The following is a 23791-nucleotide window of genomic DNA, read 5'->3' on the forward strand; positions in this document are numbered from 1 at the left end:
TCATGGAGGCTTTTGGGGAATTTTGATCAATTTATTTTTTCTTTTCTTTTTTTTTCTTTTTATTTAAGTGTCTCCTTGAGATGAAATTATATTAGATTGGTGCGGTCACGATCGAGGTCACTGTCACTTGACAAAAGCACACACGTGAATTCATTCACAATGACGACGTCTGACACGGCCTAATAAAGTAAAATCAGATATGATAGTCCTTTTAATTCCGTAAAAATTCACATTTGGACAAATTACATGACTGAATAATGAAGTATCCTAAAGTTTAAAGGACAATTTCATAGCAAAATGTGGCACTTTTTGCATACATTGAGTCTGGACATTAATTTGAATGGATTTTGACCCACAGCAAAATATTTTTTTCCAAAATCCCGCCAACCTGCAGATCTTCCATCAGCCACGACGAAACTGTTTCCATGCATACATTTTAAACATCGGCATTTTCTTTTAAAGACAAAGAGATGTCTTCTATGCTACATAATGCTTCGTATATTGAAATCCAACTCCATTAGGCACCATCAAACCTTGGTGCAGATGATGGTGGTAATTAATAAGACATTACTTTGATCAATAATTGATTGTCTTTCATTTCCAGGCTTGAGATTTAAGAGGTAAGAATATGCATCGCTGTACGGGATGCTCAGAATCTGAAGTTTAGCAACCCTCCAAAGTTGTTGTTATTAATGATCGAGAGTAAGAACAGAACACATTCATGTCATTACCTCATGGTATTTCATTTTGCTGTGCAGATTAAACCCAGGACAGCAGTATTTGGGGTTCTGGCAAAGGAAACGGCCCCCGGCCTGCTTGTCACTTTGAATCGCGGAGAACAATCACAGCTTGAATTCTTACTTGGATCTCCAAAGAGCAGCGAAGAGATTTTCCTTCCATTAAATGTTTTTTGAGTGACTGTCTGCAGGAAGCAAAAGTTCTCGGAGGTGCTTTATGGACACACACCAGCATGTTGTGATCATTATCTCTGACCGGGGAACAAATGGTGTTTTTCTTGCGACATTTTTAAGTCCGCAGTTTGCTGCTGTGGGCAAAGCGGCTTGTTCTCATTTCAGCCTCGCTGGAAACAACTGCACCATCAGAGAGAAACGATTGAATCTCTTTCTGCGCTCCAGTTTTACTCGTTTCTCCTGTAGTGAGAGATAAGCGTGTGAATTTTGTCACATTCACACACCCTTTTCCATATATGTCTTTATTGGGGTTCATAGCAGAACCTTTCTGCGTTGCATTTATATGCTCCTACATTTACATTGTGTATTTACAGGTTGTATAATCTGCCCCCCCCCCCCTCCCCCCAGACGCTGATATGCATTGAGGATGAGCGGAGTCGGTGAAAACTCTTCTGACCCTGCCAGGGCAGAGACACGAAAACGTAAAGAATGTTCTGCAGAACTTCTTGGGCCCAGGTAAGACTTGTCACCCCTACCAACAACCTAAATATCTGTCCCGCTACTTCTTCATTTAGTTTCATACCTTTTTGAAAACCGTAATAAAACAATGTTTGGGACAGGTAGGTCCAACTTTGCCAGCGCTTTGCAGCATTTCCAAACCCTTCTGCACCATCTCTTGCTCCTTATAGGACGATGGTAAAAATCAATCTCCAGCTGCCTGTTTCCTGAAATGCTGCTCATACAGTAGCCTCCCAGTGGTTACAGGAATGGCTGCGTCGTATTCGGGCAGCTTGCTCCGGAGCTCTGTTGAATGTACAATAAATCTGCATAATTCATCTGCAGATGAGCACTCAACAATGAGGCTTCTCATTCCATATGCAAGCGCCCCATGTTAGCGCAATGGAGAGACCTAGACGCACATTTCAAGCAGTTTCATCCCTTTTCTCCCTCCTGCCAGGGTCTGCAGTCAGTCCTGTGCTTATCCCTGGTAAAGATTTATAGATGGAAATGTATTCTACTTGGCTCAAATGCATTTCTCTTCCTTCTCATCGGTTTGCTCTGGCAGATTATTAAACATGCATTTGCGATACTTTCCCTTTAACCTAATTTTCCATGCTTTTTATTCCCTTGCTTTAAAAGGACTGTGGTATTTGAAGTTAGTCCGGCCATCCATGGTAATTCTTGTATCCACTCAGCCCAAAAACATATACACTACTCTAGGCTCACAGCGGAACCTCGGTTCATAAAAAACTCTGTTTTCGAAAAAGAAAATGGAGTTTAAAAGGCCTCGGAAGTTGAACGGATTTCTTGAGAGAAAGAGAGAGAAGGAATTATATTACGGAGCGAATTAGGTTCGAGAACTGAGGCTCCACTGTGCGTTTTTTGTTTTATTACTGTTACTGTTATATTATCAGTTGCTTCTTTTCCTCACCCTGGTGTTCTCTGTCTCTCTAGTCCAAAGCGGAGCAACGAGAAGCGAAACCGTGAGCACGAGAACAAATACATCGAAGAGCTCGCCGAGCTGATCTTTGCCAACTTCAACGACATCGACAATTTCAACGTCAAACCCGACAAATGTGCAATCCTGAAGGAAACTGTGAAACAGATCAGACAAATAAAGGAGCAAGGTATGAAATGTTTTTGGGTTTTTTTAATGATGGAAGTTAAAGGAGGGTCAGGCCAATGACAACAAGTCCTTTTTTTGAAGAGGTAAATGTTGTTGTTAGGGAACGGCTTCACACACACGAGTATTAGGGACCCACAAATGAATGAATGTTCCCTCGTCCAACGATGTGACTGAACCAGAGCAGTTGGCTGTCGACCTTTATTCTGAGCCAGAACATCGGGGGGGGAAATATTCCAACCTGCTCGGCTCCTCCTTTTCAGTTGTGGTCCGATTGAGGTCTGTCTTTTTAACTTTTCATTAATATGTCGGATTTACTAGAACAAGAATTGTTTGACTTCTTCCGTGTGCAACTGTAGCTGGAGAAGGCACTAAATATTCAATGAGCCTTCGTGACTCAGACGAGAAGCAGCCAGGAAGACTGGGAACGTGGATCGTAGCCTACTGGAGCTAGAGATGAATCACTCCACATGCTGATGTCATCTTGTTCTATGTGACTCACAGCGCTGAGCGTTATGTAATGTGAACAATGTGATGCGTCTCCAGCCACCATCTGTCCATTCTTCTCCCTCGACTGTCCCCCCCAGTCCTTTCTTTTACGCTCTCCGGCACCTGAAGGAATAAGTGTGTGTGTGTGTGTGTGTTTCTTTACAGTAACAATGGCTAAAACCATCTTTGTTCTTCAGATCTCACTATCCATCCGCCCTTTGCTGCCGAACATAGACCTCCGCCTGCTCAGTTCGGAGAGGCAGCAATTTTGACTGACGTTTGTCTTTTGTTTACCCATGAGCCACTGCACTTGTTAAACTGAGGATGCGCTGAATGATTTTAACAATGCCAGCCCTTCTTTTCGTTGCACCTCATGTGTCATCTGTGCGTGTTTGTTCTCAGGGTCTCTTGATGTAGAGCCAATATTGTTTCCCCAACTGAGTGTCATTACTGTGTGTTCTACTCAATTTATTGTGAAATTGCCTTGTCCAATGTAACTGAATGACGCTCGCAAAACTGGTGTCCCAGCCTTAGTGCAGTAATGTTGGCCTTCGGAATTAAAAAAGGTGGCCTCCAGCTGAGATCTGTTGATTCACCCCTTTTTGCTCTTCTCATGCATGCACGGTGCTAAATGAGATCCTGGAGCGCTTGAGATGGATCTGAAACGAGGACATCAACCAAATTTTAGTTGAATCGCCCGAATTCACAAATGACAATTTGCATTTGAGGGCTTTACGGTCTGTAGAGGGGCTAAAACGCTCCACCTTTAGACCCTCAAATGGATCAAGGGTATTTTTGCGGCATCCGTCTACGTCTAGCAGATTGTTGGCAATATTTATGCATATTAAGTTTGCACGCGTGAACATTAGAGTAACATTAGCAAACATCTTGCCAGTTACTGATTATGCCCTGGGTTATTACCAGGAGCAGCCATTATAGCTAATCAGTTCCTCACTCTTGCTGAGGTTCGGCCCTCAGACAGAGCACCAGTGAGGCCTGCCCTGACATTGAGTGATGTGTATAGTCATATGGCAGCTGTGCTGGTGTACTGGGCCCTGCTGGGCCCTGCAGAGGTCCTGCTGATGCACCCATCATTAATGCTGAAAGAGATGAATGTGGGTCTGTGCGTCGCTGGACGAGCCCCACAGAGCCGGGGCAGAAACCTGCATCTGTGTCAGCTTCCACACACGTGTGCGCCTAAAGGAGGACACGGATTTCTTTGTTTTTTTTTCCCCACCACAGCATTCTCTCACCATATGGGCCGGTTCTCTCCTAAACGCGTACCCCACCTTTAACAGCCCACTCGTATCCCGCCTCTCACCGTCATCTCCGAAAGTAGGGCAGCCTCCGCTCTTAACATAAGGCTTCTCTGCATGGTTATTAATCCGATCGCTCGCATGGAGAAACGCACACCAGCGTAGGGCAGGTACACCCTGCTTTGTCCACGGCGAAGTCACACGATCGCTGCATTCAAAAGGTGGTGGTTTAGGAGGCAGTGGATTCCGACGCGCTAAAAGATCAGTGTGTTTATTCTGCAGTTCTTTAATTTTACAGACTATATGTACAACTACACGCAGCCAGCCGTACTCTTTCCATACATGGAAATCCTATAGCGGCGTAAGGTTGCAGTGAGCCCCTGCCAGCTCCAGTTATTTGAGAAAGGCCGTCCATAGGAAGGAGGGAGGCCGCCGCCGACTAAGCAGTGTCAGTGCTGACTTGACAAATGCGGAGTCGAGCCCGTTTTTAATTATTGCAGCATCTCAACCTGCATTTTGTTGTTTTGTGGGTTGTTTATTTGCATTGTGCAGGTCCAGGTCTCTGAAAGGTCCAGTCAGTGAGTGGCTTTGGCGGTTGCAACTTACTCCCAACTGAACACTCCTCTCAGTGTTGCCTACAGTTGATGGTTAAATGTGGATATATCTGGAATCTGGTTGACCGTACTACTGCAGAAACATGGCAGTACTCCGTTAAAGATGACCAACTTCACCCGTAGCTATAAAAGGCTAATTCTACGTTTAAAAATATCTTGAGTATTTTATCCAAAAATACATTTTCCCCCTGACAAACTTCACTTCGGATCTTTTATAGCTGAACCCAATAAGCTATTTTGGTAAATAACTAATAACCACAAAATCATAGATGACTTCTCCAATGCTGCACCCACACTTTGGGACACACTGCCACAACTGCTACGAGCATGCCCGGATCTAAATTCATTTAAAAAAGATCTTAAAACATATCTGTTTAACATTGCTTTTACTGTATAATTGCACTGTTGGAATTTCTATTGACTGCTTAAACCGTGTTCACTTTTAATGTATTATTTTACTGTTTGAATTTTATTGATTCTATATCCGTGTTCACATTTTTATTGTTTGTATTTTTTGTTTTATTTTATTGTTTTTACTATGTACACTGTAAAGCGTCTTTGAGTTCTAAGGAAAGCGCTATATAAATAAAATGTATTATTATTATTATTATTTATTAAACGCACCAAATACACTGGAAGAATACGTAACAAGTTTGTAAATTGTATTAATATGTGCAATAATCCATTTCTGCCATCAGTGTTGCCCTGATCGAACGCATTGATTTGCAACTTTTTCTTTTACTTGCTAATTAGTGCTCAGGTTTAGGAGGTGATCTGCCTAAAGGGCAAACGCTGATGTGGACTATGTGGGTCCATTTGAGGGACGCTCATTTTCTGACTTTTTCTTCTAAACTTTTGTCATTGCCACTTCTGTTGACAGAAAAAGCCGCAGCAGCCAATGAGGAGGAGGTACAGAAGGCTGATGTCTCATCAACTGGCCAAAGTGTGATCGACAAAGACGCCTTGGGACCAATGATGCTGGAGGTGGGTAGATAGTCAGAGCCTAATTTAAACGCCACAAACCGAACACTCGCGCCGAGGTAATCCCACACAGAACACTCATAGCGACTCTCGTAGGACATAATCCTTGAAGGTGTGCGCTGTTATGCGATTCTTCTCTCTTTACGTTACGACGAGCGCCGTCCACAGAGAGCACGTACAAGCAGGCGGGTGGCGGATGCGCGTCAGCAGCCTCGTTGTCAAGTGGAGGGCTTCTCAAGTGCTTACGTATTATGAGAAGGAAAGCAACGGCCCGCTGAATGAATCAGTCTATTTAGCGCGTTAGCTCTCTCACTTCCTCCCTTTCTGACTTGTTTGGGTCCTCTTGTCTTTCTCCCTCCCCGTCCTCACTGCGTTTATCTCTAGATCTGTCCTGTCGAGGAATATTTATAGCTTTCCTGGTGCAGCGTCACTGAATCGACATGCTAACACTAACGCATACTAACTCGCAGCTAAATATAGCCCGGTGCAGCCAAGCACGCCTTTCCACAGCTGTCAGCGTCCCCAAAACACAGTGATTGGCCATTCACGCTCGCTCTCGACACGTCATTTGCCAGCCTCGGCTCATTATGGGATGCTCTGGGGAGAATGCACACGGGCAGGAAAGGCACCAACTAGCCCCATGGTTCTCCTCAAAGGGTCTCCGCCTCCCGCCGTCTTTGGTAGTGACTCAAGAGACCGACACCTTTATGATGCTTTAGTATATGTACGGAAAGAGAAAGCAATACTGACTCGTAATGAGCAGTACCAATTATTTGTGGACACTCGCGCACAAGAGCCTTTAGGTCCAGAGCCGGGCCCTACTCGTTTAAAGAGAACTTAATGCTACGTCCTGCAGTGTGTTAAGCAAGACGTTTGTGAAAGTAAAAGCACCGGCATCCTCACACAGAAAGGGTGGGAGGGGGGGGGGGGGGGGGGGGGGACCTGACCCTGCTCCCCAAGACAATTTATTACGTTGCTGTGGAAGCTTAAGCAATATAGAGCCATAGATCAAGACAAGAGACGCACAATGGAAGATTAAGGTGGGCGGCATGGCGGCTCAGAGCACATTCATTTGGAGTGCGTTCATTTTTTATTGGCTTCGGTTGCCTATGTGGCGTGTTTTGTAATCAGGGCACTGTAAGTTAAGGTTGGAGGATTATGCAAGAGTGTCTGGAGGAAGGCAAGAGTTGGCCCTGAAGAGTGTTTGCTCTGTTTCTATTGGCCCTGCATGTCCAGCGCGCAGCCTTTCGTCCCGCAGGGTGGGACTTGCACAACCTCGCTACATGCTGTACCCCGTCATGCAGTGATTGATGAGATTTCCTTCAGTTCAATCTTCTGCATGTGATCTGGCATAGCTCTGTGTGTGTGTGTGTGCGCGTGCCTAATGATTTTCCGATCAGAGGTAAGGAACAGACACCTTGACAGGAGTCGCCATTCTCTTATCTTGATGGTAGATTTTATAGCTTTACAACCCTCAGAATTCCCTTTTAAGGCCTCTGGGGGATTTGATGGCCTAATTGGCACCATCTTGTGCTTAATGGGTGACCTGGGGTTGTATCCCTTTAATTTAAATGCTCTTCTGCTCCACATGCTCCGTATGCTTTTATCCTGCTGTCTCACTGCGAGACTCGCTGATGAGCCCGAGTGATGGGGGCACCCGGCTAATGGACCTGTTTCAGATTAAATGTAAATGTGCCGCATTTTACAAAACTAAATGTAAGCACGGTGCCAGAGTGTGCCAGCTGAGTCTCGGCAGCAACACAATCAATCGCAGTTGGCATCAATGAAGATCAAAAGCTTAACAATAAGGAATTCAGGTAATTCATGAAACCGTCTCTTTTTCGGTTACGTCCAACGATTTGATTCTTTTTTATCTTAAAGGTGCACAAAGACTGGAAATTATGTCAGCAGTAAAATAATCCCACAGATGCATGAATGTGAAAGGCAGATAATGTTAGTGTTGTTTCTATTGGCTTCTAGTCAGCAGCCATCTTTTGAGAGAAACGCTTGAACATGCTTTGTGTTCTCTAAAACAGGATGTGATCATTTCCTACATTTATTTGTCATTCATTTCAGCGGAAAACAGTACAAGTATAGAATGTTATTATGTTTTCCTTTATCCACTTAATTGATTTTATAAATAGACACTTTTTCTCAACGTTTTGCGACCAATACGTCTCAAAGCTTTTTTAGACCCTATGAGTTTTATAATGGTCAAAAACCGCAGATTGGGCCATTCTGCAGGTGAAGAGATGGACTTTTTAACAGGTGATTGATCACAATACATTTTGAAGGGCAACGCCTCAAAGTTGGGGAGAGGTTCAGCACTCAGTGTGAACATTTGCTCAAACAAATAGTCCAACAAAATGAGTGGATCTGTTTTTATTCACCTTTTAATGAAGGGCCTAACTTTGTTTTTGCTTTTCATCGATATCCGTGTGTGACTTGTTCTATAACTGTGTAATTTTTCTTTAGTAAAGGCTGTTTTAACTGAGTTACCTTTGTCTTTCTCACCCTTCCAGGCCCTGGACGGCTTCTTCTTCGTGGTTAACATGGAGGGCAACATTGTGTTTGTGTCTGAGAATGTAACCCAGTACCTGCGCTACAACCAGGACGAGCTGATGAACACCAGTGTCTACAGCGTGTTGCACGTCGGGGATCACGCCGAATTCATCAAAAACCTGCTGCCCAAATCCCTTGGTTAGCCTCGATCTGCTTTCTATCTACGTGCGTTCGTTTCCTGTCGTGACGTCGCGTCCCTTCCATCCCTGGAACGCCGGTTTCCTTCCGTACTTGCTTTCTTGCATCTCTCTTTGCCTTTTAACGCTCTCCCCCTTCTTCTCTCCTGCTCAGACGGGCTTATTGCTCTGTGGGTGGCTCTCTGATAGTGATGTCAGTTTAATTAAAATGTTACGTTGATATGGAGAGGGGGAAAAAAGTCAGCGATGTGTTTGGTGGCGCGTCCGGGGTGTGCCCCGCCTCTCGTCCATAACGAGCTGCGATAAGCTCCAGCATCTCCCGTGACCCACCAAAGCAGAAAAGTGCAGTAGACGAGACGATCGTATGTCGGTGTACCCCACCAGGCGATCTGATCCACAAGAAGACGGATGTGAAAAAGCGAGCGTTCCCATAGCGCTTTCTTTAAAGTCATATTCAGTGCAGAATCGATGGTTATTTCTTTCTTTTTTTTTAGTCGGTGCAGACTTTCGCTCTCACTCTTTCTCTCTCTGTTCAGCTAATTAACAGCATCACCCCCTTCTTATATTCTCATCTTGAGCCCTCCCTTCCGCTTCTCCTCGCTTTGTGTTTTATTCTCACCCTCTCCACCAAGTTCCCACTTGTGTTCTCACCGTCTGATTTCCCATCCTCCCTGGCATTGTCTTTCTCAGAGTAGAGTATTGCGCGTCTCCTTAAAGATGTAACCATTCATTCGAGTAAAATGGCCGTATCTCGCCTTACCTCCAAGTCTCGCCTCCTCCTGTCCTCGGTGGTTGTAATGTATGTCAGCGTACCCCACCAGGAGTTCTCTCTCTAAGTCCCTCCTCCTCCTCCTCCTCCTCCTCTCTCCTGGTGCTCCGGATTGAGGTTTGATCGCCCAGCCATCTGGGTGGGTGAGCAGCACAGAGCAGAGCACCCTGGAAACCATCAGTGGGCTGTGTCCCAGATACTGGGAGATTATCAATGCAGCGAATGAGATCACAAACCAGATGGAGTGCGATAGGACTTTGAGTGAAATGAGTGTGTGTGACTGTACATATCCTTCTTTTTGTTGTTGTTGTTGTTGTTGGTGTGTGTGTGTGTGTATGTGTGCACACGCCTGCTTTACGCTTTGGTGCACATACGTGTTTGCTTGTGTTAAGCGTTGGGGAGAAGATGAAAGATTGGCAAAGACATTTTAGAGGACTTCCATATGGAGGCCTGGCTGTGATGCGTGGCAGAAGACGGATGGGCTCAGGGTCCCGACTGCTCATTATGACAGATCTCTACCCAGCAACCGCGTGCTCATTTTTACACGTCTTTTTTCTCGCCCCGGCTTCGTTCTCTCTGTCTCGCTCTTATTGTGTCTTTCACACGCAAACGTGGCAGCCTCTCTTGGCTCGCTCGCTCACGGCTCACCCAATCTCCCGTTTTTTGTTAAGTTTTACCCGCTGTGTGAAAGTTTTTGTCAGATAACCCTCGTTTTCTCCTCCTCCGTTTTTTTCCGCTGCAGTGAATGGCGTGCCGTGGTCCAGCGAGGGTCCGAGGAGGAACAGTCACACGTTCAACTGTCGAATGTTGGTCAACCCCCACAGCGAACGCCAGGATGAGCCGCGCGACCATGAACCTCAGCAGCAGAAATATGAGACCATGCAGTGTTTCGCAGTTTCCGAGCCCAAGTCCATAAAAGAGGAAGGAGACGGTATGCAGGGAGGGAGGGAGGGAGGGAGGGAGGGAGGGGGGGGGTGGTAAGACAAAGACACCCGAGGGGTTGTTAGAACCTATGAAACAAGTTCAGAACCTGCAGGCAAACATAACGGGTGGAAAATGCTGTGATTATTTGAGGCAAGAGTCGCCATCGTGACGGTCGAAATGTACGCTCTGTGTCGCACAGACGAACGAGAAGCGAGAAAGGACCAATCCATAAGCATCTCTTACACAACACCAAACATCTTGTTGCCGTTTTCAACGGATCGCTTAAAGTTAGCAGCATCTGAAGTTCTTAAATAATGTCAGACGCGCACGTCGTTGTGTTGCATCATTAGCTGGGAAAACAAGAAAGTTGAAGCGCTGGCACGGCTCTAAATAACAGAACAGCAGGGCACGGCTGCGGCGTAATGGAAAATGATGTTAAATATGAATCCGAGTTGTAGACGATCGTGAATTGATCGTTGAGGTTTCGCTATATTTAGCTTTTTATAGCGGGCTCTGGATGTGAAAAGGGTTTTAAGCCGCTGATGAAGGGGCGGCGCCGTTCGCCACTCAACGTGCATCCATTAAAAGTTAAGCGACACGAGGGAGACGAGAGGCTGGGCCGCTGTCATTAAAGCTCATCTATAATGCACGCGCATCCTTCACAAATCTATGCGTACGGCTCCAGGGGAAGGGTGTGGCATGTTGAATCGCAACACATATCGCAGAGTCGGATTTTTTTTTTTTGATAACCTTCAAATGGGTTTTGACATATCGACACTTTGAAGCACGCCGCCGATCTGTGGTTAGCCATCCTTTATCTAAAACGCCGAGCATCCACGCGCAGTACTCTGTACACAAATCCTATTTGCTCAGTAACGTCAACGAGTGGCCCTGATTTCTCTGTGTCAAACTATACCTCAGTGGTTAATAAAAAAAAAAGAAGTGGAAATGCAAAGTTTGACGCCGAGTCTCGTCTCGACTTGCCTTTTTCCCCTTTCCGGCTCGCTTTGTGCAGCAGCTGCTCGCCAACCGTACGTTGGCAAATAGACAAGAGTACGACTCGGGGCCGGGGGCGTGCGAGTATATTCCTGTATCTGTATGCAAGTGGGAATGCAGTTGTGACGGTGGCATATATTTAGAGAGAGAGAGAGAGAGAGAGAATGAACATTTAGAGAGATTCACAGATCTAAGGGTCGGACCACCCAAGAAGCTCGTTTTACAAGTCCAAAATGAGGTGTGTGTGTGTTAGAGAGAGAGAGAGAGAGCGCTGGCATGCGTTCCTTTGCCAAAGACATGTGGCATTGTGGGTATTATTGGCACAGGAAAGTTAGATTGCAGACTTTTTTGGGGTCACCCGAGCCCGGCCCTTCTGTGTGTGTGACTGTCAAGCTTGAGCGATGGCAATCTTAATCGTTGGGTCGGGGGAGGTGTCGTCGTGGTGAGACGGCACCGTTGGTCAGAACCAGCCCGAGAGATGCAGGCGGAACACACACTTTCAAAGGTCGCACTTCATCATCCCCTCTCGCCAGCGAGCGGCGCCCCGATCCCCACGCTCATTAATAACTGTATTAATTATGCTGCCTGGGTATCAGATGCATTTCATTTTCTCTCCCTCCCTCTGTCCCATCATTCACCACCCCGTCCACCTCTCCCCTCCCCTCCTCCACCCCTTCTTTCTCTGCCCACCCGTCTTGGTTACTCCACCTCCACCTGATTCGTTTTCTTTCTTTCCTCCCTTTTCACTGCGTCCTGCTCTCTCTCTCCTCTCCCTCCCAGACTTCCAGTCGTGTCTGATCTGTGTGGCTCGGCGGGTACCCATGAAGGAAAGACCCATGCTCCCCACGCATGAGAGCTTCACCACGCGCCAGGACCTGCAAGGTATACGAGCCAGTCACTTAGCCACGTAGCTAGCTACAAGGGGATCTTGGGAGGAACGTCCACAGTGGAGCAATCCCAATTTACCCAGCCCTCTGAGCAGCAGTCAGTAAAGGCTAATATTTAAGTGTTATATTTAGAGCGCCTCCTTACAATTTACTGGATTATTTTCCCTCGCGCAGCTGTTTGAATAGAGCTTCTACGTTACGTGCCTGTAAATCACCTCACGTGATTGTAGGTGCTTAAAGAATGATTATTATGACAGATTCAGAGTTGTATGTTTTCTTGGATTTATTCTGTAAACAAAGAAATGCCTCTTGTTATCTTTGGACTGTATCTCTTTGGATGTGGCGTTGAGCTGTAAAATGCTACCGACAGCAAGTCTTTAATCACAGCCTATGCCTGTCAATCAAGCAGCCCGTCTGCCTGCCGGCCATTCGGAAGCGCCACCGCCTGAACGTAGCGGCGCTTCAGCCGCTGAACTTAGTCCTTTCACCTGTTGTATTGATTTGTATAAATGTCGATTTTTCTTTGTACATGTGTAACAGTCACGTTTCAGAAGACTAATGTTTTTACACTTGTAATGAAAAGATCCCAAACTATGTAAGTTGATATTTCTCGTGTCTGAAGAGCGATTGAATCTCCGTCAGCTCAGCCCTTGTTCCATGTGGCGCTGCAACACTTAGCAAGAGCAAAAAGGAAATGGTATTTATTTCCTGGAGCCAGTTACTGTTTCGGTAATTGTTTTATCATATCATTGCGCTTCTCTACTTCTTAAAACCAAGGGTTGTTCCCGTCCTTTCGTTTATGACAGTAAATGGAGAGTTGCTGGGTTTTGGACTATTAGCTGGGCTGAAGAAGTAGCGGGACGATGTTTCTTTGCGTGAACAGGAATTGTGAATTGAAGTGTAATCTGATCCACCTGTGTGGTTCAGGTAAGATCACGTCCCTGGATACCAGTCTCCTGCGGGCATCCATGAAGCCGGGCTGGGAGGATCTGGTGAGGCGCTGCATCCAGAGGTTCCACCTGCAGAATGACGGAGAGATGTCCTTTGCCAAGAGACATCAGCAGGAAGGTAAAGCCTCTCGCTCACAGGATGGTTACCGGTGATTCCTGGCTCTTCATACCTGTGACATTGTGTATCTGACAGAAGTGCGTTTCTGTCCTGTAGTGCTCCGCCACGGTCAGGCGTTCAGCCCCATCTATCGCTTCTCCCTCTCTGATGGAACCATCGTGTCGGCCCACACCAAGAGCAAACTGGTGCGCTCATCCGCCACCAACGAACCCCAGCTCTACATGTCCCTGCACATTCTCCAGAGGTAAGCCCCCCCCTTCCCCCCCCTCCTGCGTCCATGCACGTGGTTGCGTGTTGCGGCCTGTCGGTGCCCTGCAGCGCACCCTGTTGCCAACCTGTTGTTCATTCTTTGCAAACGGTCTCGGGGGTTCCTGGAACGTTTTGACATTAAAGTGCATCTGTGGATGACGGGTTTGGATGAATTTACCCTGATCCACCAATTAGATGAATTGTGAGGAAATAAAGGTTTTAGTGCACACAAAAAAAAAAGTAAATATTGTTGTTCCTTTAAATAGATTTCCAACGTGTCGAGTTTTTCCTCTGTTTTCAGGATGCAGTCCGTTGAAATGCGTTGCCTCTGTGTGTTCTGAACCTCTAGGGAGCATACCGTGTGTGGAATGGGTCAAGACATGGGCCCCGGCAGTCAGGCCACAGGGATGGCTCCCAAACCAATGAACTCCTCCACTCCCTCCATGACTCCTCCCACCCCAGGAAGTTTGCCAGGTTCGGGGCCTCAAGGCCAAGACACCACCATCAGCAGCAACAGCACGCCTTTCTCCCCTGCAGGCCCCGCCGGGCCCAGAGAACCAGCAGCCGTAGGAGGTCACATACAGAGCTACCGTTTCGGCTGCCCCCCCCCACACAACCACACCGGGGGCATGCAGCCGCCACAGCAGGGCCTTAACTGGAGAATGAACAGCCCCTCTCCCTCTCGCGCGAGCCCCAGCCCAGTCGGCGGGCCCCATCCGCCTCAACAGAACTCTATGCTGTCACCCAGGCACCGTGGTAGTCCTGGGGGGGCGGGCAGTCCTCGTGTAGCAGGTGGCCTGCATTCACCCTCCCCAGTAGGAATTTCTGGGGGCGGGCCTGGAGTTGCAGGCAACAGTAGCACGACTAGCGGCCACACTAACAGCTACACTAGCAGTTCGCTGTCGGCGCTGCAGGCGCTGAGCGAGTGCCACGGCGTTGGACAAGGGCACGGACCTCCTCACGCACACACGCTGGGGTCTCCAGACCGGAAGATGGGCTCCCCAGCTGGGGTCACGCAAGGGTCAGGCGTAAGCCCTCATCTGATGTCAAAACATGGAGGCAGTGGCCCCGCTGGTGGAGCGGGAGACTCGTTTGGGTCTCACGCAGAAGTGGGACACCCCCAGGGCCACGCAGACGGCAACCTCCCTGAGCCCAAGGAGGAGAGGGAAGGAACGTCCGAGGGCCACGACGCTCACAATCGTCTCCACGACAACAAGGGCCACACCAAGCTATTGCAACTGCTCACCACTAAGCCGGAGCCTCTGGAGACGCCCCTGTCTCCCGGCGCTGGAGGCGAGGGAAAGGACCAGTCAGGGGCGGGAGTCCGGAGTGGCCACACGGGCGGCGGCGGCGGCGCACATGCGTCGTCCCTCAAAGAAAAGCATAAGATTCTCCACCAGCTGCTTCAGAACAGCACTTCCCCGGTAGATCTGGCCAAACTCACGGCAGAGGCTACGGGAAAAGAGACGGGCCAGGGGGGGGGCGGGGCAGCTCCCGAGGCAGATATCACTCCCAAGCAGGAGCCCTTGAGCCCGAAGAAGAAAGACAATGCCCTGCTCCGCTATCTGCTAGATAAAGACGACACTGTGCTGAAGGACAAGGTCCCTAAACTGGAGCCGGGGGAGGTGAAGGTCGAAGGGGGCAAACACCCGCTCGTCAAGGCCGAGAAGCAAGACGCAGGATACGACCGGGCAGAGCAGGTCAGTTTGAACATCAAGCTACTAATGTGTACCGGTATATATTCCGTTATTGGGTGTAATGAGGGCGCCATCGCCCCCTGAAAACTGATTCTGTGACCTCCTTCTCTGTACTCTGTTGCACCAAACGCAAACTTTCTTGGCCCTGTGCTGCTCCACTTGACGCTCGCTGAGCGTTAATCTGGGTTAGGTAGCAGATGTCGGTTCCTCCAAGTCCCATATCCGCACAGGATGACACAGCTCGACACACAAGCGGCCTGCCATTTGTGGCGTGTACGCAGGTCCCATTCAGATTTATAGTCTTGTCGTACACACGTAACCCGTGATGCATGTTGTGCGTACACACACACACACACACACACACGCACACTGCTCCCTATAGTGCCTTAGTGCTGGCAGCAGAGGCTAAACTGTCCTCCATCTTCAAACAACTGTGACATTTGGAAAGGAGCGCCTGCGGTTCTCCAGTCATTCGATCCCCGCTCTCATTTGGCCAGGAGCCTGAGATTTGGCACCGAGCTCAGATCTGGCCCGGTTTCTGAAAGAGAGCAAAGGAGGAAAGGAGTTAGAAGGAAGTGAGCAAGCAGGGAAACACATTTTTGGTGTAGCAGCAGATTTCAACTTTCTGTTTCTCTAGTGCCGCAGAGGAAAAGCGGTGCTCGGTTGGCCGTATTTACAGGAAGCCGTTGCAGCTCGATCGCGTAAATCACGGCTAATCCGCAGAATGACATAGAATTACACGAAAGCACACCAATGTCGTCCTTTCCTTTTTGAAATCGGCGCGTAAACAAGAAAATAACAGCAACATTTCAGGTTTCACCGCCATTAGCTTCGAATGGGTCGAGATCTTTCTGCGCTTTTCCTCACGCAGGCCAAACGCTGGCTCGTGTGCGAGACGTACACGTGACCACCGGGGGTACGTGTGGCACGACAGCTAAAGTTAATGAGAACTATTGTTGAAATGAACAGAGGAGGTGTAGATACCCCCCCCCCCCCCAGGAGAGCCCACCCTCCGCAGCCGGAGTGAACACGATGAGCCATATGCTCCTGCATGTCCTCTCTGCTGCCATGGAGATGGAGGGGAGAGGGAATGGTCTGTTTGTTGAGCAAGCAACCTACAAGAAATAAAAGAGGGGGGGGGGGGGGGGCGCTAGGATAATCCATTACGCATGTGTGACTGGGTTTCTGCTCCTTCCTGGTGTATTTCTGCTTGGTCATGTGTGAAAGCCGGCTGTACTAGTTAGAAGGTCCACCCCCTCCCTCTCTCTGCGACCCCCCCCCTCTGCCCCTCTCCTTCCTTCATATGATTGTTTGAGGGCTGAATTATTGATTGCAGGGGGGGGGGGGCAGAGCTAAATGAAAAATCAGAGCGGAGCTCGGTAGTAGTGGCCCCCCGATGGCTGAAGGAAGTATGAGATACCCGCCCGTACATGCTGCAGTCCCACGTAGCAACGGATGCTACGTCATGTTTTTAATGAAAGGTGCATGAACTGCAGCAGAATCCTCTTCAGGTCTGAATCGAGAATGTCTTAATTCTCCACCGGATTAAAACAGATTGCAAAGCATTTTCTCCATTTAGGAAACATTTTTAACTGATAATTAATTACCTGCTTCTCATGATGCTAATCGGATAATTGATTCATCTGAAACCCGAAGATGTATTTGTCATATTTTGAGCGTCGCTTTGTTCGTGGAATCTAAAACACGCTAGTTGTGGGACTTTTGGCTGATCTTTTCAGCAACATCCATTTTTTTTCCGCACCCAAACTGCCATTTGAGCAGCACAGGAACCGATGGTTTCCGGATCTTACGGGGGGGGGGGGGGGTTCAGAGCTGGTCATGTCTCTGTTTTTGTTTCCTGAAGCTATTTGCCAACTCATTTTTCGGTCACCTAACTTTGTTGGGGTTGTAACGATCGAAGCGTGCGTCCTTATTCTTAACGATCGATCGGACCTGTCAAATTAATGAATACTTATATTCATCGTTAATGGAAGTATATTCGCTGTTGCAGCCCGGGTTTCTGGAGCAGGAGCGTCTCCTGTGTGGGTGCACTGGTGAACGAGGCCCCCCTTCCTCCGGTGGCGGTTCTGGGCTGGTTTCCCACCTGTGGCCCTCAGCCACATGCCCCCCCCCCAGCTCTCCTGCCAAATACGAGGCAAAATGTCCTAAAAAACAATCACAAAAACTGAAATACAATAGTTGAGAAGTTAATAAGTTGGAGGGAAAATGGTGAAGGAACGAGAAGTCCTCTCTGACATCGCCGGCGCCGAACCTTCAAATACTGCTGCAGGAAGCTTTGCAGTTCGCGCAGCCATTCTCGTGACTTGAGAAATTGCCATATCAGCATTTTTGAGGGTGTGATTAGATTTGTTTGGTTTTTTTCCTTCTTCTTTTTTTAGCTGAGACATTGCGAACGTGATCCTGGCACGCAGCGACTTTTCCTTTTCCTGCCCCCCCCCCTGCTGCGGCGCCACCGGCCTCTGCTGGTTCCATGCACACACAACCGTGGGGAGCCGGATCTCCTTCTATCAGACATGCTTTGAATCCACATCACAACAGATGAGAAAGGGCCTGCAGGATCTTAAGATACGCACGTGTTCCCTTAGACATCCTGCGACCTGCAGCGTGCCTCCTTCCACAGATCGCTCTGCTTTAAAAGGAATTTAGCAGCCATTTTGCTCATTAGACGTAGCTTGAGACGATATTTTAGTAATGGTCATCTGTCCTCATAATGTATTTATTTTTTTTAACAGTTTTTAACCAAATTACGGTCCAGTGGCACCGCCCGGGGGTGCAGGAACGACAGATACAGATCGCATTACATGCACTAATGCGCTGAGGAGAAAAGAGTGACATGGATTGATGGAAATAGGACCCCATTAAGGGTAAAAGCAAGCAGAGAAGAAGAGAGAATAGAAAGTGGGAGGAGAGAAATGGAGAGGAGGAGGAGGAAAAGAGCAAACTGAGAGCATACCGAAGCATTACATCATTCCTGACCTCATTAGGGCTTCTCTCTCTCTCTCTCCCATCCCTCCATTCTGCTGCTCCCTCGCTCACTCACACATCCTGCAATGCTTTTATGCTGCTTGGCGTTATCAGCATTGTCTGCTGCTGATGTTTCCATGACAGGAACTTTGAAGGTGGAGCAGAAGCAGAAAGTGTCTCGCTATAAAGACGTGCACGCTTCAGTCCCTGCTTACTGCCCCCACGAAGAACGCCGAAGTACAGCAGCGTCATTGTGGCTGCTGTGCCGTTTCCCTGCTGTACAGCAGGAGCCCCTTCGTGATTCCAAGTGTGCTGCTCTCTGGTGGCCAGTTACAGGCACCGCATCTTATTTACCTGGAGTCCCCTCAGGCCTCTCGCTCTGTCCGCTTATGGAGATCTTTCCGTTCCATTTCAACTGTAAACGTTATATTTACGAATTTGGAGAGTTAAACTCACTGTTCGTCTCATAAACGCAAAGATCCACATTTCAGGGATATTGTTGTTTTTGAGATGCTTCACGGCTTCGGGAGTATTTTGTCGGCCTCCCAGGTGTCATAGAGAGAAAATGACTTGAAACAAAAAAAAAAGCCTTCAGGCGTACAAGGCGAGGAGTTCTTCGGTTCAGCCGGCGACACCAGACACCCCGGCGTGGCCTTGTCTCGGTTAAAGATAGTTGTGTGAAAAGCGAAACAACAAAATATCCAGCTAGTTTAAAGCCCAGCTGTGTGCAGCTGGTTTGTCTTGGGGTTGGGGGGGGGGTCTATCCTTTGTTATTCAGCAGACCATAATGTTCAGGATGATAAAGCTGCTTTAAATTGATTGTGGACAAAGAGCGAAACAAACGCACGGTGCTTTTTTAAACTCTCAGCGGGCCAGACAGACTGGAGTGTGGCCTAGATACGCAGGAAACCCGGGGCTACTGCTGCGTTATGAACGAGGCCGATCGTGCCGTTCCCTCCTCCCAGATAACGGCTCCTTCGCGTGGATCGTGTTAACGCGCTCCTGCCACGCTTTCCTCGTCCGCTGACGACGGCGGCGGCAGCAATTGCTTTCTGGATACAGACCTCGGTCCTTACCGCTCCGCCGTCTCTCCGCTCCCTCCAGTCGTCGGAGCTCGACGACATCCTGAACGACCTGCAGAATGCTCAGCCGCAGCTCTTCTGCGAGACGCGCCCGGTCTCGTTGCCCAGTCCCATGGACAAGCAGAACATCATCAATGACATCCTGCAGATGTCCGAGTCCAATCCCGCCATGGCGGCGGCGCAGCAGCAGCAGCACAGAGCTATTGCGACTGGCATGGGCCAAACGAGTGAGTCCCCCCCCATCTTCCCAGATAAATGCCACAGTAACCATGTTATTTTGAGATGTTACAATAGTGAGAAAATGCTGCAAAGCATTTAAATATACACGTATGTTTAAAGGTGTCTTTTCCCCCGTGTACAGACTTCGGCGGCGTTCGACCAGGCCAACCAAGCAGGGGTCTGCCGGTCAGGAGCGTTTCTCTGGACATGAATGTGTCCCCCCAGCAGGCATCTTTACAGTACCCCATAAGGGCCACCAGTCCATACGCCCTCATGCAGCAGCAGCAGCAGCAAGGCATGGTGGGAAATCACGCCATGATGGCTAACCAGGCCGGTATGGTCGGCGCAGGTCAGTGTTTGCTGTCGCTGTTTATATATCTTTTATATCACATATTATTTCTTACGCAGGAAACACCAAGTTTAGAAAAATATAGTAACCTTATGAAGAATTCGTAAATAAAAAAAATCTCTGCGTTGCAACAATTCAATAAAAACAAAGACATTCTAATTCCACTCAAATTCCAATGTCGTATTCCAGATGTTCACCGCCCTCACTATTGCGTGTAAATATCCAAAATGATGCACAATTCTTTTGAATCAGCGCTGCTTTTCATATTCTGAGGAAAGACATTTTTCCTATGACATATCATGTCACGGCAGAATGACTCATTTCCTGTGACAGGAAGTCGCCCGCGCTGGCAAAACATTTCTCTTGCTGTCACTCCTACGTATTAGCAGCCCTCACACTTCCCCCTCAGCACCGCAGAAATGACTTGTATCATGATTGCGGCGTTGCATTGAAGGACACTGGGCTGCTTCTAATATCCCTGTGTGTCTATCTGCTCTTCTAGGACTCATGGGTCCGGGGGGTCCACGGCCAGGCATGCAGCAGCAGCAGCAGCAGCAGGAGGTCTGGGTGGGTCCAGCCTCTGCCCCTCCTCCAGGAGCGTCTGGCCCCAGGCAGCAAGGTGCAATGCAGGGCAGGATGGGACCGAACGCTGCTCCGATGAGGCCCAGCAGCCAGCCGGGGCCCCGACAGATGCTCCAGTCCCCGATGATGCCCAACGGTGAGGACTCGGTGTCCGTTTAAACAAAATGCAGGTCACATAGTTTGAGCTGGGAAAAACGAGATGATAGGATACTGTTGTTTCCAGATTAGACCTGAAAGCATACAGGAATCTGGTGAATGCATTTTTAAATTTTTGTAAGTTACTCAATTGTTTTCAGAGCCCTTCTAAAAGACAGAAAGATTCAAAAAGCACACAAGTAGTGTCAAAGCCTGCCGCCCAGTGGCTAACTCTAGTACTGCATGTAAAAAAGAAACAACAAAAAACCTCATAACCAAAATTGCAGAATCGCCAGTCTACCATCTATGACCCTGCCTTTAACTCTGTTGTTCTCCCCCCCCCCCCCCCCCCCACCACCCCCATTTAGCCCAATCTGATATGGATATCGGTATGGCCGGACACCATTTCTCCCAACAGCAGGCTCCACCCAACCAGACGGCTCCCTGGCCAGACAGCATGATCCCCATTGATCAGACGGCGTTTGTAAACCAGAACAGGCAAGTTTCCTGATTCTGAACAAAGATTCTGCTGCCGCCGTCGCCTTCAGTCAGTAAACCGCCGACAGCGGACGAGCGCCCCGCCCAAGCCGACCTGTCCGTGTTCTGAAGTCGAGTTTCTTTCCGCTCTCTCCCCAGGCCGGTGCACGCGGCGCCCCAGGATGACTTGCTGTGCAGCACGGGGCTCAGCTCTGGCGACGGCGGCTCCGTGGACGAGGGAGCCCTCATGTCCCAGTTGTACACAGCACTGAAGGATTTCGACGGCCTGGAGGAAATCGATCGAGCTCTGGGGATCCCTGCTCTGGTAGAACAAGTGAGATTTTATCCTTCACGGCGGCCATTTTAGTTTAGTTTAGTTTAGTTTTACTGCCCCCCCCCCCCACACACACATTTTCTACATTTCTTCCGGTGAATTTCATTTCAGAGTCAGTCAGTGGAGCCAGAGCAGTTCCCCCCGGACCCCTCGATGATGATAGACCAAAAGCCCCCCATGTACGCCCAGCAGTTTGGCCCTCCTCCGTCTCACATGGCCCAAAGAGGCTACGCCGGCGCGCCCATTCAAGAGCAAGGCTTCCACCCGATGTCCGGCCAGATGGGTCCGCGGCCGGGGTACCCCATGATGAGGATGCAGGCCCGGCCCGGACTCAGGCCGGCCGGGGCCGTCCCCAATCAGCCCAACACACTACGTCTGCAGCTCCAGCACCGGCTCCAGTCCCAGCAGGTACGCGCGCTTCCAGGGACGGCGGCCATTGATTCTTCTTTGTAATCTCCTCGCTGTTTGACCCGCCGTGTTTGTTGGGTTGTGTAATTATCCTTGACGATGACATTTTGGTAAGCTCTCCTGTCACCAGTGATAGCCGGGAGACGTCGGTCTGCCGGCCACATGCCGGTGTTCAATGGAATCTGTCTATTAACTCTTTGAGTGCCATTCACGTCTAAATAAGTTTTTTAAACGTTCAATGCCTACCCTGACATTGAACTCTGCCTCGCTTCAACGGCCGATAACTCCAGAATGAAAATGGTAGGAACACGCTTTCTTTTTTCTGATGAAATAAGAGACTTTAATCTTTCATTTGGCAGGTTTGGTGTGTGCGTAGTCAGAGTAAAGAATATTCTGTGGGGCTTGGAAAATCGGGGCGAAAATGCTCCGAAACTGGGGCACTCTGCATATAGCGGAGCTGAAAATATCTGGCACTCAATGAGTTAATGTCATTCTTTCCGTTCCAGCTGTACAATAATGTCAACGTTTCAGAAGAGATCGTGATTTAATTGTCTTTGTCTCTTCTTCCATGTCTCGTTCTGCCAGAACCGTCAACCAATGATGACTCAGATGAGTTCTGTGTCCAACGTGAACCTACCTCTTAGGTCCAATGCTCCGAACCAGGTAGGCCGCACCATGAGATGCTGCTGTTTAAAATGCCAGGCCTCCGTGCCCGTGCCCGTGCCCACTCCTCTATTCTTCCCCCTCTTCCTCCTCCAGGGGACCATCAATGCTCAGATGCTGGCCCAGCGGCAGCGGGAGCTGCTGAGTAATCACTTGAGGCAGCGGCAGCAGCAGGCCCAGCAGGCCCAGCAGGCCCAGCAGCAGCGGAGCATGGCCATGAGGGCCCAGGGCCTCAACCTGCCTCCCAACATGGCCGCAGGAGGCATGAGTAGCCCCCGCATCCCCCAGGCCAACCCCCAGCAGTTCCCCTACCCGCCCAGCTACGGTACCAGTACAGGCCTGGCCTCGCCTCCTCCTCCTACCAGCCCCTTCTCCTCACCGCTCTCCCCAGCCTGCCTGCTCTCCCTCCAAACCCCCAGCTCCACATGCATGGCACCTCCTCCTCTTCCTCCACTTCCTCCTCCTCCTCCTCCTCACAGATGATGATGGGAAACACAAACATGATGGGCGGCCAGTACGGGGCCGTACTCAGCCCCCAAATGCAGCACAGTGCCTTTCAGTTTCCCAACTCAGGTATTGCCCCCCCCCCCCGCTTTCTTCCTTCCTTCCCCCGCCCCACAGCCAACCACACACTTCATCCAGTAGTGTGTGTGTGTGTGTGTGTGTGTGTGTGTGTGTGACTCTACATCACATGCTTCATTTGTAGGAGCAATCATTTAATGTCTTGATGTCCCGATCAGACGCATTTCCCTCTTCAGTCCTGTAACAGTTCTGTGCGTCGTCCAAAATGGTGTCCTGCGGTTACACTCTTCCTCCACTAGATGGCACCAGGAGGCCATGCTCTCCGTTCCGACAGCGCCATGTGTAATCTTGTAGTATATAACGACATGATTCATCCCTCACTCCTTTGTCTGATTCTGGACCGCGAGTCCATCCGCAGCTCGTTACTTCTCTTTCTCTTTTCTCCTGCGCTGTCTCCTTATCTCCTTCTCTTATATCCTTTCCTTGAGTTTCATGCATGTAGGACAGTCTTCATCACGCTTGCTCAGACGTCACCACACGCGGCATGTTTTCTGCAGGTTCCAGCGAATGCTAGCATTAATAGATTGTAGCTGCGTCTCTGGGGGGGGGGGGATCGAGCCCGGTTGACCCCTGTCTCGATGCGTCTACCACAGGTATGAGCCAGCAGGCAGACGGAGGCTTCGGAGGTCCCGGCACACCGCAGAGCCCTCTGCTGTCCCCCCGTATGGCCCACGCACAGCCCCCCATGATGCAGCAAGGCCAGGGAAACGCAGGGTTCCAGGGTCCCCCCGACATGAACGGCTGGCCTCAGGGCAGCAGGTAAGGATGGATGGAAACCAGAGCTTAGTGCTAAAGGAAGGGGAATGCTTGG

General features: G+C 49.1%; 1 protein-coding gene across 1 annotated transcript; it reads left to right on the forward strand.

Moving 5' to 3' along the window:
• Window positions 1–1338: 1338 nt before the first annotated feature.
• ncoa2 (nuclear receptor coactivator 2) lies at window positions 1339–23743 on the forward strand. The gene is given in 19 exon segments (XM_068748231.1): window positions 1339–1427; window positions 2367–2539; window positions 5775–5878; window positions 8398–8575; window positions 10086–10274; window positions 12044–12145; window positions 13078–13218; window positions 13315–13462; window positions 13817–15167; window positions 19254–19458; window positions 19593–19799; window positions 20302–20517; window positions 20885–21014; window positions 21153–21327; window positions 21439–21735; window positions 22321–22398; window positions 22495–22773; window positions 22776–22971; window positions 23574–23743. Coding segments are annotated over 19 exon segments (4428 nt in total).
• The last annotated feature ends 48 nt before the right edge of the window (window positions 23744–23791 follow it).

The sequence above is a fragment of the Brachionichthys hirsutus genome, chromosome 14 (assembly GCF_040956055.1).
Source record: "Brachionichthys hirsutus isolate HB-005 chromosome 14, CSIRO-AGI_Bhir_v1, whole genome shotgun sequence".
NCBI lineage: Eukaryota > Metazoa > Chordata > Actinopteri > Lophiiformes > Brachionichthyidae > Brachionichthys > Brachionichthys hirsutus.